The sequence below is a fragment of the Serinus canaria genome, chromosome Z (assembly GCF_022539315.1).
Source record: "Serinus canaria isolate serCan28SL12 chromosome Z, serCan2020, whole genome shotgun sequence".
NCBI classification, from domain to species: Eukaryota; Metazoa; Chordata; class Aves; order Passeriformes; family Fringillidae; genus Serinus; species Serinus canaria.
The window spans coordinates 57,239,762-57,254,957 of record NC_066343.1 but is presented as its reverse complement, the minus strand read 5'-3'; the positions used below and the strand labels follow the sequence as shown (position 1 = coordinate 57,254,957).

The 15,196-nt window shown below is 41.8% G+C and overlaps 2 protein-coding genes across 3 annotated transcripts in view; one reads left to right on the top strand and one right to left on the bottom strand.

Moving 5' to 3' along the window:
- The window catches only part of LOC103821042 (cAMP-specific 3',5'-cyclic phosphodiesterase 4D), a 359,702-nt gene that overhangs the window by 58,876 nt on the left and 285,630 nt on the right, over positions 1-15,196 (bottom strand). The gene's annotated exons all lie outside the window — the stretch shown is intronic.
- Positions 6,613-15,196, top strand: part of LOC127061026 (translation initiation factor IF-2-like) — a 694,470-nt gene continuing 685,886 nt past the window's right edge. Inside the window, exon 1 of the mRNA XM_050986865.1 lies at positions 6,613-10,391. Within this exon, the coding sequence (XP_050842822.1) occupies positions 6,673-8,187 (1,515 nt within the window). The 5' untranslated portion in view covers positions 6,613-6,672 and the 3' untranslated portion in view covers positions 8,188-10,391. The remainder of the gene's footprint in view (positions 10,392-15,196) is intronic.

Below are 15,196 nucleotides of genomic sequence, written 5' to 3'. Positions count from 1 at the left end.
AGTGCAGAAGGAAGAGCAGGAGGTGCTCCAGGTGCCAGAGCTGAGATTCCCCTGCAGCCCATGGTACAGACGTGGGGAGGGAGATGCAGCCCATGGAGGAGACTCATGCTGGAGCAGCTGGATGCCTGGGAGTCAGTCAGGAAACCTCTGCTGGAGTAAGGTCTTGGCAGGCACCTGTGACTTTGTCAGGCACCCATGCCAGAGCAACACCTAAAGTGCTGCAGCCTGTGGAAGCAGCACATGCTGGAGCAGTTTGTGAAGAACTGCAGCCAGTGGAAAGGGTTCACCTTGGGGAAGTACGCAGAGAACGGTCTCCAGTGGGAGACACTCCATGATGGAACAGGTGAAGGAGGAAGAAGCAGTGACAGAAACAATGTGTCTTGAACTAACCATAACCTCCATTCCCACTCCCCTGCAACACTGGAGAGGAAGAGGTAGAGGAAACTGGGAAAAAAGCTAAGCACAGGAAGTAGGGGACAAGATGGAAGGGTGATTTTAAGATTTTGAGATTTTAAGATTTGAGTTTTAATTCTCACTATGCTACTTTGATCTGATAATAAATTAAACTAATTTTCTTAAGTCAAGTCTGTTTTGCCTGTGATGGTAACCAGTGAGTAATCTCTTTCTGGCCTTTTCTCAACCTGTGACCCTTTTGTTCTCCTTTCTTTCCCTGTCCAGTTGAGGGAAGGAGTGATAGAGCAGGTTTGGTGGGCACTGGTGCCCAGCAACATGCACATCAGGCTTATTGTACCTGCTAGAGGGAAGTCCCCGATAGGAGGAGTTAAAAAATACTAAATATGGTTATAATGAACATTTTCTTTGATTGTTTGGAAGTCATTGTAGTAGATAATGAAATTCAGTCAGGAATATAGCAGCTGATTGAAAAATAATGAGATTAGCTAAAAAACAAGAAGAGATGCTCAATTTGGTCAGACTCCAGAATGAGACAATGAATTTTACAAGAGGGAAAATGTTATAAATAGAGAATAGTTATTAAAATTATAAAGCTTTTCAACAGGAAAAGAACAGCAGCTAAAACCACAGCTCCAATGAATTCTTGTGCATAACTCCCTCTGACTACAACAAACCAGAATTTCACAGAAGTGTCATTCCAGAGCTGTCAGGAGTGATAGAAGGAGGGATGAATAGAGGTTGTAAAATGACAGTGATTGTTGTGTTTTCTTTTTTGACCTCTTAAGATGTGCCCTCAGCAGTGCCCAGTGCAGGGGGACAATCCCTGCCCTGGCCCTGCTGGCCACACCATGGCTGATCCAGGCCAGGATGCCATTGGCCTTCTTGGCCACCTGGGCACACCCTGGCTCATGTTCAGCTGCTGTCACCAGCACCCCCAGCTCCTTTCCAGCCACTCTGCCCCAGCCTGTGACACTGCCTGGGGCTGTTGTGACCCAAGGGCAGGACCAGGCACCGGGCATTGTTGAACCTCACACTGCCAGTTTCAGCCCATCTCCAAACCCCTCTCTAAAGCCTTCCAATACTTCCATCCAACATGATATGGTCCCCAAACTTACTGAGGCTACACTCAATCCCCTAATTCTAATAATCTATAAAGACATTGAACAGGACTGGGCCAAATTCTGAGTCCTGAGAAACACTGTTAGCGACCAGAATCAATTAAAAACTGATTATTTTTAAAGAAATGTGTGTTCATTAGAAATAAACACATAGCAAGCTAGAACAAGTAGCTGAACATTCCGCCATAAGAAACTCAAATGATGCTTTGATTATCAGGTAAGTTCTCTTAACCTCTGTGATACAACTATTGTTGTGACTCTAGATTGCATCTTTATGGGTTTTGTAACCTGTTTGAACCTTAAATACAGAAGAGTGGTATGATTTAAATTCCATTTGGTCCACTGTAAAGGTCACTCTCTTTTTAAGGTAAGGATAATGTTTTGTATGCAGAGGTATAATTTTAACACTTTATCCTCTAAAACACAGTACATCTCTGCAAAGGAAATCATGGAAAAATAAATGGCTACATCTTCGCCTTAGGTAGACATCAGATTTTAATAGTGGCACACTGATTTACTGTAGGTGAGGATGTGGCCTGTAGCTTGCATTTGTTTATACAAATGAATTCAAACTTAGGAGTAAGGTGATAAGTCTGTAAAGTTAGTCCAGCAAACAGGACAAGCTATATGTTCCAGTGAGTTTGGACAAGTGGTCAAGGTAATGAAATGTGAAAGGTAAAACTGAGTGATTGGCATAATCTACAAAGTTACCTCATGTTAGCACAAACGTTAAAACAGTTAATTGTCAACACAGCATTTTTTTCTCAAAGAGAAATAACAGTCCCTGAGCCTGGTTGGGTGCTGCTGGCCCTGTTTGCCAGGCCCAGGAAGCTGGTGAACTGCAGCTTGGGCTGTCCTGGTGTGTCTAAAATGAAGAGTCACAGGATGAGGCTGTGCTGGACTGTGTGCAGGTGAGCTCACCCCAGGAAGGCATGTGCTGTGTATGAAATCAGACAGTCAGACAAATGATTTTCTCCTCTGGGATGATTCAGTGAAGTGAGCCACACATGCATCTAACAGTCATGAAAATTGCATTTTTTTTACCTTCTGCCAGGGATGCTTCACAGTTTCATGGAATCATGGACTAGTTCAACTTGGCAGGGACCTTTCAAAGGTTGTCTAGACCAAACTTCTTGCAATGAACAAAGACATCTTTAACTGGATCAATTCATTTAGAGCCCTGTCCAACCTGAATTTACAGAAATACTGCCCTGTAAAATTCTGAGGACAACTCATAACTTCTAGAATTCAGATGATCTTTGCTTTGACTGTGGACTGGTAAAGACCTAAGTAGTTTAAAATGTTTGGGCTTTTCCTTGAGGATGAGGAGAAATGCACCTTCAATCTCTCCTGTCCTTCAAGCTGAAGAAGAAAAAAAACAGAGCAGAGTCTAAAGGAATATGTATGGATAAAGGGAAGGAGAAGCACATAAAAAGTGTTTGGAGACAAGAAAACAAGACAGATTCAACTGACCAAAGAACTCCAATGTCTCTAGATGTTACAGATGATAAATCTGAACTGGCAGAAGCCTGCTTTTGAGAACACTGCTAAAGTTTAATAAATAGCATGTATATAAGGATATAATAATTCTTTTACCAACCCACAGAGAGCTCCACAACTACTCTTGCAATACGCTTCCATAGGCCAGCAAAGAAGTTTTTAGATTTAATAGAAAGCCACAAGACAAAATGGCAGAATATGACAGGCATTAGAAAAACAAAAAAAATGGAAAGAAAAGGACTAGGATTAATTTCTTTATATTCCAAAGGGACCTCTGTCCATACCTGGAAGTGACAATCTTTTCTCAAGTGCTGCATGTAGCTTACTCAATAAGTATGTAAGGAGACAGCCTGAAGGAAGCTCAGCTTGCTGCTGCAGGTTAATGAAATGCTTTGAACTGCAGGCAACATGCACACCCAAATTACATACTGTAATACAATATTTGAGCTGCTTCACCCAGTAGAAGCCAATTATTCTTGGCAAGCATCCTCATCATGCCTTCCAGTTCCCCATCCCTAATATGTAAAGTATCATCACATGAAAAGAACCCAGCCAAAAAATTCTATAGTCCCTTACAGATGAAGATCAAGTGGAAGAAATACTCAATGTTTTAGAGTAAGATTTCACATTAGAGTAGCATTCATCTGCTCACAGGTGTTATCAGTATAGCTTTTTGCAAGCAAGAATAACAGCTGAAAATTCAGTTTATCTAGATTTATGGTGCCTATCAGTCTAATGACTTTTTTGTTTTACTACAGTGAAATAAAGTAAGGCAATGGGAAATATGAATTACATTCCATGAAAAAATCAAATAACATAATTTTTTTCAAGGACTTGTATATTTCTACAGAAGTTTGGTAACTAGTTGGTTTAGGATGGATTAAGTATATATAGTAATGCTAAAGAAGTTAAAAAACTGAACTTCAAATCTCTACTGATACTTACTGAAGACACAGTCCACAAACTGAAGTGGTTGTGTTCCACAATCTGTATTCTGACAGAGAGGCACAGAGGGGGAAAATAAGTTATGAAATCTATACTATCTACCTTTTTTATCCACAAATGTGATCAGAAGTCAGATCTCTGAAATTCAGCTCAGGATTGCACCCAGGAATCACACTTATCTAGAAGTAATGTGCATAAAATGATTCTCAGTTACCCTGTTACCTTCCAAATCTTCTGTTTTTTCTTCATACAACAAGAATAATTTTGGGTAACAATTTGAATTGCATCACCAATTACATGAGAATAATTTTGGGTCAAAATATGACTTGCAGCTAAAGTTTATATAGTAGTGATAGCAAGCTCTCACAGAAAATAAAAGACATAGCTAACTCAAGTGTTCCATAACACTGCACCACCAAGGGCTGTGATACTTGAATGACAGTCCGCAGTGTACTCAAAAGAGCAAAATGTTATGCTTGGGAAGGGAGCAAGTGTTTCATTTATATCTGCTGCAATAAATAAAAATATAGGAAGTTTCCAGTTGAGTTTGCTAGGGAAGCGAATTTGAAAAAAATAAGTTCTGCTTGCTTATCATAAGAAAAATTTACTATTAGCAAAGCAGTTAGGTGGGAGAAGAAATTCATGATGGAAGAGAATGTGAGAAGAAATACAATCTCCCTAGCATTCAGGTGGAATATGGTATACTTGTTGGTGGCTGTGTGCTAACAAAGGTCATGATTTGTTGGAACAAATACAATTAGTGGCTTACAATACAGTCATCAGCCATGAGTCCTGCATCAGGTCTGAATAAAAAAAGCAAAGGTTGGGCAAAGCAAAAAACCCCATGTTGTTGCCACATTGTTTAACATGATAAGGAGGGCTGTGTAATTAGCTCTGTCAGAAAATGAAACTTATTACTAAGAAGGAAAGGATATCAGATTATAATGTTTTTAAACTCACCCACACAACAGAACTCCTGAGATGCTTGGGCATCTATGTGACAGCTACAATGTGACAGTGGAGGAATATGCTGAAGGAAGTGTGTTCCTAAAAGAATTTTGCTCTCTGTTGTTCCATGGAGAAATTTGGAGTGCCAGAAAACAGACAGTTCTGTCATATTTCTTTTTAATTCTAAATTATCATTCCACTGGAAATAGATTAAACTTATTTTGGTAAAATTGCTAATGTTTACTACACTTTTTTAAAATATTTAAATGTAAAATAATATTTTAGAATATGTCCCTTAAACAAGTATGAAATTTTGGATGAAGATAAGAGCATACTACTCAACAGTGAAGTGCAAAACAAAAGCGTTTCTTGGAATCAGGGATTGTATTTACCTAATCCATCACAAATGAATCTCCTACCTACTGAAACTAGCCCTGATTTATGTAGCTGGAAATAGAAACTTTTATCATCCTACAACAAATTCCCAAATGATTCAGTCCTAATACATAGCTAAAGCACATTCCATGTGATTAGTAGCTCATATTTGAAATTATTTTGGATATTTACAGACAACTGTTACCCAAAAGGAAAAGGTTGTCATGGTGAGCTCAATACTACTGTATCTGACATCATTATTTGTGGGAACTCAGCGCATCACCTCGGATGCTCTGAGTCCCAGGGAGACCCCTTGGGGGGCTCAGAAGTCCTGGAATGTAGCCAAAGGCACCTGGTGGCTTGATTTTGACCCTTCAAGGGTCGTGCTATCAAAGCATGAGGATATGGAAATTTCAGAGGTTTGAATGGTGTAGGGCAGGTGTTTTTATAGAATAGAATATAGGTTTTAAGATTTTGATACAGGGGGGTCTAATGGAGGCAAGATGGAGGATTCAGGCCCGACCTCGTGGCTTTTCTCCTTCTTCTTGTCATCCATCTTCTCTGTGATGTGTGCATTTTAGATTGGTTCATACTAAAGGTGCACTGTTTAATAAAGGTGATGGGTATTGGAGAAAAATTGTAAATATCACCTACGCAATTATCAGTATAAGAATGTACGACCGCCCTAAAGGGGCAGAGAGTGCTTGTGGCTGCCTTGCTGGTCAGATCTCGGCTGGGCAGAACAAAAACCTTAGAGATAAGCTTTAATAAACAACCTGAAGACCGAACTATAGAGGAGTCCAGACTCGTCTGTTCATCGCGGGCTGCCTGCGAACCGTCCCACGCGAGCCACCCCACGCATGTCCGACAGAGACACACAGCCGGTCGAACATCTGGCGATCCCTGGGTGGGCTCAGGTGGGCTCAAGAAGGGCTCAGGTGGGCTCGAGAGGGCACGAGTGGGCTGGAGACGGGCTCAGGAAGAGCACAGGAGGAACACAGCCTGAGCCCAGGCGGGCAGCTCCCACAGCTGGACTCGTTCCCAGGAGCACGCTGATATCTCCCGGAGAAAGCAGCGTCTGCAGACGGAGAAAGCAGCAGCCACTGAACAGCAGCAGCCACTGAGACCATCAACAATTATCGCACTCCTCTTCCACCGAAGGAGACTCGTACCAGGACAGCCCGGACTGGAATCAGAAAGGCGCCTCTGATCCCATCTCCTGCGGACTGCTGGACAGGACCAGGAGCCTTCGGACTGCCCCGACGACACAAATTCGGTGAGAAGGTTCAGATTTAAAACATCAATTACTATGGGAGGCACATACACTAAGGAGCAATTAGAAATCTTAGCGGCCTTACAAGGCTTGGCACAGATGCACACAAAGGGAATTCCCAAGAAACATCTTAAAGATTTATTACTGTGGGTCAGACTTAATTACCCACATTCAGAGACCCGGTTGTTATTTGAAATGGGTTTCTGGCAGGAGGTCAAAAGGCACATATATTTGCTAGCAACAGAAAAGGATGAGGCAGCCTTGAAGTTATTATCTCCAGCAAGGATTATGTTGGAGGCGATTTCGGCTGAAGCTAGAAGCGCAGCCGGGCAGTTAGATGATAAAAACCCCGGAAAGAAAAAGGGGGGTCAGGGCACGGGACAGAGACTAACTCTGGTCTCAGATAGCCCGGGAAAAACTGTCCCCGAAGAAGAGGAGGAGCAGGAAAAATTAGAACTGCCTTCACTTCCTATTCCCCGAAAACCCAAGAAAACCCCAAAGCGTCCTGAGACCCCAGAGAATTTAGGAGACTCAGACACCGAGTCAGACACGAGTCCTGTCTCAGAGCCAGGCGATCCTGTGGGAGGGGAAATTCCCGAGTTACAGGAGCCGAGGGCGGAAAAGACAGGAGGGGGTGTGGAGTCGCGAACGGGGGTGGAGGGGAGCGGGACCGGCACGGAGGCACCGAGCCGCGGCGACCGTGATTACGCAATAGGGGCGGCGTCGGGGGCGGCGGCGGCAACGGTCCCGGGCGGGGAAGGAGGATCTGTGAGGGCAGGGGGGCATAGCACGGGTGGTACGGGTGCCGTGCCGGAAGCGGCGGCTCAGATGATACGCGCGGGGCGGGAAGAGTGCGCGGGACCGGGGGCGCGCGGGATTTCCGGGAAGGGCGGAAGCTCCACTGCGTCCATCTCAGATACGGGCAGTGAGGCGAGCGGAGCCTCAGAGACCCAGGCGGGGCCCGGCGGGAGGCGCAAGAAACGCATGACAATGACATCACAACACCCGGAAACAGGGATGCGGCGTTCTACCCGGATCGCAGCGCGCACGCGGGCCAAAGCGCGGGGCGAGCTTGTCGCGAGGAGGCGGGGCGTGAATACGACGTCAGAGGGGGAAGGAGAGTCGGAGGCGGAGACCGAGGGGGAGGCATCGGAGACGGAGCAGGGCGGAGACAGTGACGTCAGCTCAGGGGAGACGGGGGGCGTTCCCGGGGCCGCGCGAGCACGGAGGGTGCGGGCGGAGCGCGGCAGGGGGAGGGTCCCGCCCCCGGCGGCATCTCGGACGAGGAGGGGGCGTGGCCACAGCTCCAGTTCCCGGGCTCCACCCCTTCCCCGGTCCCGATCCCCATGGCTCCAGTCCCTGAAAGGCAGGCTTCACCCCCCCCAGGGGTACGTGCAGGTATTCAGCCTACATTGGCAGCCCAGGAAAAAACCGTGCGAACCCAATCTCGTAGCAGGTCTGCAGCAATGCAGCAATTCTTTCCTACAATATATAAAGGGAAAGGTGCAGAGAAAAAAGCGATGTTACCAGAGCAGATGGATTACCCATCGACCTCGGAGTTTCGAGGGTTTGAAAATACGCCATATGGAGCGGATCAACAGAGGGATGATGTGATACAAATCACAGCATCTCAAGGCATTCCTGCATGGATGTTTTCAGCAGCAGAGGCAGCGAGAAGCTTTGTGCATTCACTCAACACAGCAAAAAAAAAAAAAACAATCACGAAGATCTCAAATTTCCTTTTTACATATAGGGGCAAAGCCAAAACCCTCGTTTCAGATGCAAAACGTGAGAAAAAAAAAAAAAAAAAAAAAAAAAAAAAAAATTGTCCAAAATCAGAGAAAAGTGAGAAAGCACCAGGCTTTTGCCCAAGATACAGGAAAAAGGAAGGGAAAATCAATGCAAATCAGTGTTGTTCTAAATATGATGTAGATGGAAATCTTCTGTTTTGAAAAATGCCTCTCAGGGAGAGAGAGAGATGGTACCATATAAAGATAGAAGCATTAGTAAGGATTCAATTACTTGAAGTTCTCTGAAGACAGAGCATTTGAGAAACATTATTCAGATCCTATCTGTGGGGTCATCAGCTGATTCTCCAATGGTTCAGAGTTTTAGGGATTGTTGTCATTGAGTTTGTAACCTTTGTTAGATTTTATAGGTAAGACTGATAAATAAGGATTGCTGTTAATGTTATATGAATACTTTAAAAAGGTTGTCTTAACTCCTTCTAATACTTCCTGTTGATAAGTTGATTATATAATGAGAATTCTCAGAATTTGTGATAAGAATTATTATCAGGGTATTGTAATGTTTATAGCCAGTCAGTGTTTTACTATCTCTTTTGTGTGAAGCCACATGTCTCTTCAGAATCTTGTCTTATTTCCTAACTACTCACAGGTTTTTGGATTTCTTTTAAATCCAGATTGCCTCTCTTGTGGTTTTCTTCATTTATTGTTTCTTCAGTTATTACAGAGGTACCTCAGCCAAGATTTCAAGAAGTCTACTGTGTTTGAAGAATTTCCATCCCAACAGAAGTTTCAGAGGGATCCAATTATTAAATGGTTTGATAGATCTTTAATCCTAAGGTTTCTTATTCATAATTGCTGTTTTTAAGAGTCTCATTTTAAGAATGTGCTAAGTGATATCCATCAATTAGAGTTCGGGCTCTGGCCAAGTCCTAGCTCTACTTGAATGGAGTGATTGACAATCAGCCCAGATGTTTTCTGCATCAAAAAGTATTCAAGTCCTTTTGGCTTGGCAATTTGACCGTCTATGATAGCTGAACCTGTTTTCAGAGAGAGTTTGGAGAAACATGAATCCGGACATGGATTCTCCAGTTCTCTGCTGTTGTAAGGTTCATCAGCTGTCGCAGACTCTGGGATGACAGTTCAGTGTTGTAGTGTTTGACAATTGTATGATTGCAGATGTGTTATTGGTTATGTGTATTATCTAATTAATCTCTAATTGCTGTCATTTTACATTTCCCTATGCAATTGCATAGAGACTGAAACGGAGTTGATCAATGTTTTATTTTCATATCAGGACCCATTCTTCACCTCCAAGATTTTGAGAAAATCCTCCAGTCTCTTCGGGGACATGGATTTGTTTGTGTTTTAGCGGGTACAAAAGTCCAGGTGAACCCCAGTGAAGAATGTGAAACTCCATCCAGTGCAAGACAATGTTGACAAGAAGCGCAGGCAAGAAAACGCTGGCCATTCCATAAGCAGAAAAGAAGATGTACAGATGTGGACTGCACAGAGATTCCAACCCTTGTGCTTTGCCCATAGAAGGCTGTGGACTTTGGGTCACTTCATGGGTGTGGGAATCAGTGGTGTTGTAAAATGTTGTTAGATGATAGCTTGTTATACTTTTGTAAGGCTTTTAGTTCTCTTGTTCATTATGCCATGTGTTCTTCTGTGTGTACGACGTGCAATGAGTCAAGTTACCAGACAAGTGCTTTTTGTGCAAAGAGAGGGGGGAGATGTGGGAACTCAGCGCATCACCTCGGATGCTCTGAGTCCCAGGGAGACCCCTTGGGGGGCTCAGAAGTCCTGGAATGTAGCCAAAGGCACCTGGTGGCTTGATTTTGACCCTTCAAGGGTCGTGCTATCAAAGCATGAGGATATGGAAGTTTCAGAGGTTTGAATGGTGTAGGGCAGGTGTTTTTATAGAATAGAATATAGGTTTTAAGATTTTGGTACAGGGGGGTCTAATGGAGGCAAGATGGAGGATTCAGGCCCGACCTCGTGGCTTTTCTCCTTCTTCTTGTCATCCATCTTCTCTGTGATGTGTGCATTTTAGATTGGTTCATACTAAAGGTGCACTGTTTAATAAAGGTGATGGGCATTGGAGAAAAATTGTAAATATCACATACGCAATTATCAGTATAAGAATGTACGACCGCCCAAAAGGGGCAGAGAGTGCTTGTGGCTGCCTTGCTGGTCAGATCTCGGCTGGGCAGAACAAAAACCTTAGAGATAAGCTTTAATAAACAACCTGAAGACCGAACTATAGAGGAGTCCAGACTCGTCTGTTCATCGCGGGCTGCCTGCGAACCGTTCCACGCGAGCCACCCCACGCATGTCCGACAGAGACACACAGCCGGTCGGACAATTATTCCCACAGATGAGTGCAGCAAGGGGGTATGTCCTTAGATCCTCACAGTTGGTGATGTCTTAAAAAAGGCTAAGGTTCATTTTCTCTTCACTCATATTTTCTCTCCTACTTTAACACAAATGAGAGCAGTTTTGGCTTATTCATGATTTTAAATAATTTTGAATACTTCTGTTTACTATTTAAATGCAAATAATTCAGTTAATATTTTCAACAGCTCTAAGTTACTGCCAAAATTCAGCACTGAATTTATAGTTTTCTTACTTTGCTTTCTTTCTGCTTTTTACATAGACATTGGTTTATACCCCCTACATATAAACTACAAAGTATTTCACTGCCCTGCTCTATTTGACAAATACCTATTGAGAAGAGCACTTAAAAGCCTTCCTAGATTAGCATTTTAATCACTATAAATAGACTGGTGTAGGGACACTCTATGAAAGTCTCTAATATGCATAAACATTCAGAATCACTCACCCAAATTCACGACATCGGTGGCAACAGAGTGCATGAAGGTAGTCTGTGGTGAGATGTTAAGAAGAAAAACCTCTGCTCCACACATTTAAAGGAAGGCTGTGGACTTTGGGTCACTTCATGGGTGTGGGAATCAGTGGTGTTGTAAAACTGTTGTTAGATGATAGCTTGTTATACTTTTGTAAGGCTTTAAGTTCTCTTGTTCATTATGCCATGTGTTCTTCTGCGTGTACGACGTGCAATGAGTCAAGTTACCAGACAAGTGCTTTTTGTGCAAAGAGAGTGGGAACTCAGCGCATCACCTCGGATGCTCTGAGTCCCAGGGAGACCCCTTGGGGGGCTCAGAAGTCCTGGAATGTAGCCAAAGGCACCTGGTGGCTTGATTTTGACCCTTCAAGGGTCGTGCTATCAAAGCATGAGGATATGGAAGTTTCAGAGGTTTGAATGGTGTAGGGCAGGTGTTTTTATAGAATAGAATATAGGTTTTAAGATTTTGGTACAGGGGGGTCTAATGGAGGCAAGATGGAGGATTCAGGCCCGACCTCGTGGCTTTTCTCCTTCTTCTTGTCATCCATCTTCTCTGTGATGTGTGCATTTTAGATTGGTTCATACTAAAAGTGCACTGTTTAATAAAGGTGATGGGCATTGGGGAAAAATTGTAAATATCACATACGCAATTATCAGTATAAGAATGTACGACCGCCCAAAAGGGGCAGAGAGTGCTTGTGGCTGCCTTGCTGGTCAGATCTCGGCTGGGCAGAACAAAAACCTTAGAGATAAGCTTTAATAAACAACCTGAAGACCGAACTATAGAGGAGTCCAGACTCGTCTGTTCATCGCGGGCTGCCTGCGAACCGTCCCACGCGAGCCACCCCACGCATGTCCGACAGAGACACACAGCCGGTCGGACAATTATTCCCACAGATGAGTGCAGCAAGGGGGTATGTCCTTAGATCCTCACAGTTGGTGATGTCTTAAAAAAGGCTAAGGTTCATTTTCTCTTCACTCATATTTTCTCTCCTACTTTAACACAAATGAGAGCAGTTTTGGCTTATTCATGATTTTAAATAATTTTGAATACTTCTGTTTACTATTTTAAATGCAAATAATTCAGTTAATATTTTCAACAGCTCTAAGTTACTGCCAAAATTCAGCACTGAATTTATAGTTTTCTTACTTTGCTTTCTTTCTGCTTTTTACATAGACATTGGTTTATACCCCCTACATATAAACTACAAAGTATTTCACTGCCCTGCTCTATTTGACAAATACCTATTGAGAAGAGCACTTAAAAGCCTTCCTAGATTAGCATTTTTAATCACTATAAATAGACTGGTGTAGGGACACTCTATGAAAGTCTCTAATATGCATAAACATTCAGAATCACTCACCCAAATTCACGACATCGGTGGCAACAGAGTGCATGAAGGTAGTCTGTGGTGAGATGTTAAGAAGAAAAAACCTCTGCTCCACACATTTAAAGATTTGAAACCAGAAAGTTGTTTATCACTGTGCATCTGCACATGTAAATTCAGTCTGCCCTGCCATGCCTTTCTAAATCAGAATCACAGAAGCACAGAATAAGCTGAGCTGGAAAGAACCCATAAGAATCATTGAGTCCTGCTACTGGCCCTGCACAGCACCATCCCCCAAAAACTCCACAATGCCCAAGAGCACTGTCTATATAAGACTCATTTATTTAAACATTAATTGCAAATCTCCATGAATATCCATGAATAGTGTGTAGCCAAGTTTATCATTAATTTCCCCTTTGTTTCAATTATGAATATCCTTTAAAAATGATTTTAACTTCCATTATTGATTTTTTTTATGAAAGACGGAAATATAAATTCTCACCAAATAAATAAAAACTACAATTCATGTTCCTGCACTCCAGCCAGGTGATGCTCAAATAAACATTTTCCCAGAAGGCTATTTTTTATTTGTCAGTCAGACATTAATTAAACAAAGATAAAATATACAACAAATGTACTTTTCTGATTCCATGTGGTATCCCCTTCATTGTGTGAAAGATTCCTAACAAAGCAGTGCGTACTGCAATATAATTAAAATTTGGAATCCCACAACAACTATTACAACACTAATGAGGTAAATAATAATGTCAGCCAACATCCTCTGGTAAGAAGGTTGAAAGAGTAAGGGATAATAGATGTCAACAGACTTCAAAGAGAATGCCAAGTTCAAATGTAAACAAATGTAAAGCACATACAATTTAAATTAGGATTTTGTAGTGATGTCAGGCCTGAAGAAAACAAGGTACAGGCAGAAAAGTGAGGCATTTTTGTCCAAAGTCCACAAGAAAGGACTGTGTCTTGCCAATAAAATAAATTAAAATAAATTAAATGCAGTACACAGGGCAGGATGCTTACTATTATTTTAAGCTTTTACTCTGTAAGTGGCAGCATATTAATTTCTTTCTCCTTCTTTGTCTGTTGGAACTCACTGACACAAAAGAGATATTTTTGAAACAGTTAATGTAGCTCTATCCACATAATGTCATTGAAACAAAAGGATGTTATTGATTTTATGGTTTCTTTACAGCTGTGTTGTTGATGTTCAGATAAAGTACCTAGGAAAAGTAGTTTTTTCTTTTATCACCAAGTTAAATGCAAGCATGACCTTTAAAAATTCTCTATAACAACCTTCATGGATGCCTAATGTTTTTTTATTGTTGAACATTTCCTCAGCTATTTAATTATTTCACTGAATATGCTTACACAATCTGTATAGCTTTCTTTCATTTCATACCCCATTTAGCTATTATTTCTCACATTGGAAATTATGAAAAACTCATAATGATTTACAAGGAATTCCTGTATTTAACTATCAGAAGTCTTAAATAAACATTAAACATGCTGGTTTATTCTTAGAGTTTCCTTGAATTCAAAGTCAGAGCTATTTAATAAGAGCACAGCTCTATCCATTATTATCTTTAAACAAAGTCAACACAGAACTTTAAATTGTACACCTGGCTAACAATGAGGCATGGCCTTCCTAATTTTTCCCAAAATATTGCCCAAAAGACTCTAGATTTTATTGCTTATATTGATTAAGTGTAACTTACTTTATGCTTTAAAGCCTATTGCTTTTCATTTTATGTTGTTAGCATTGATTTGCAGAACCTAATAGTTCAGGCTTGCACAGGCAAATCTAGAAAATAAATAGCTCCTCTTATGAGCAATTACATGTGTTAACTTGATCAGTAGGAGACCTGAAAACATCAATGCAATTCCAGTAAAAGTAACAAAAGCATCATTAAGGTACAAAGAAACATGTTTATTAGATACTTCTTAGAAACAATTTCAGGGCTTGAGTAAGAATATACCCAGCAGGTGCTTCATGGCAGCAGGATCTGGCAATTGGCATGAGCCTGGTCATAACTTTCACCAAAAAAAGAGATAACAGAACAGTTTTAAAACTTTGTGAAAACATTAATATAGACCTCCCTAACTTTCTCAGTCTCTGTATGTTCACATAATTCATAACACCCCTCCTATGGCTACTTCTTTTCTAATGTGCCAAAAATTAGCCATTTGCACGAGGGTTTAAGCATTTTACAAGCTGTATTTCAAGCTCATTCCTGACTCAGTCCTGAGACACTGCTTATCTGGGTCCCTTCACCTTTGAACTGTGACATTTGCAGTTCTACTGCAGTTTCCCACATGCAGGGCCTTGTCTGTATGTTAGCAAGGCTATACCATCCTTACTGAAATTATGCCCCTATGTTCCAGTTGCTGTCATGTATTTGAAACTGCTAAAATGAAGACTGCTGCTGTTTTGCATCAACTGCTTCTCAGGCCAGATAATGCCATCAAAGTGAATTTTTGCTTCATAATTCCATTATTCCTTTCTTCTGAGTCAACCTATCTATAACCTTCTTCCTTTCTGTTCTAATAAAAATAAAAATAAAAATCTCTTTGAAACACAGACCACCAGCTATACCAGTACAAGCCCTCATCTAGGCCTGGAGCTACTTACGGGTACAGTGGTCCTGACAACAAAAAGGGAGACTTCT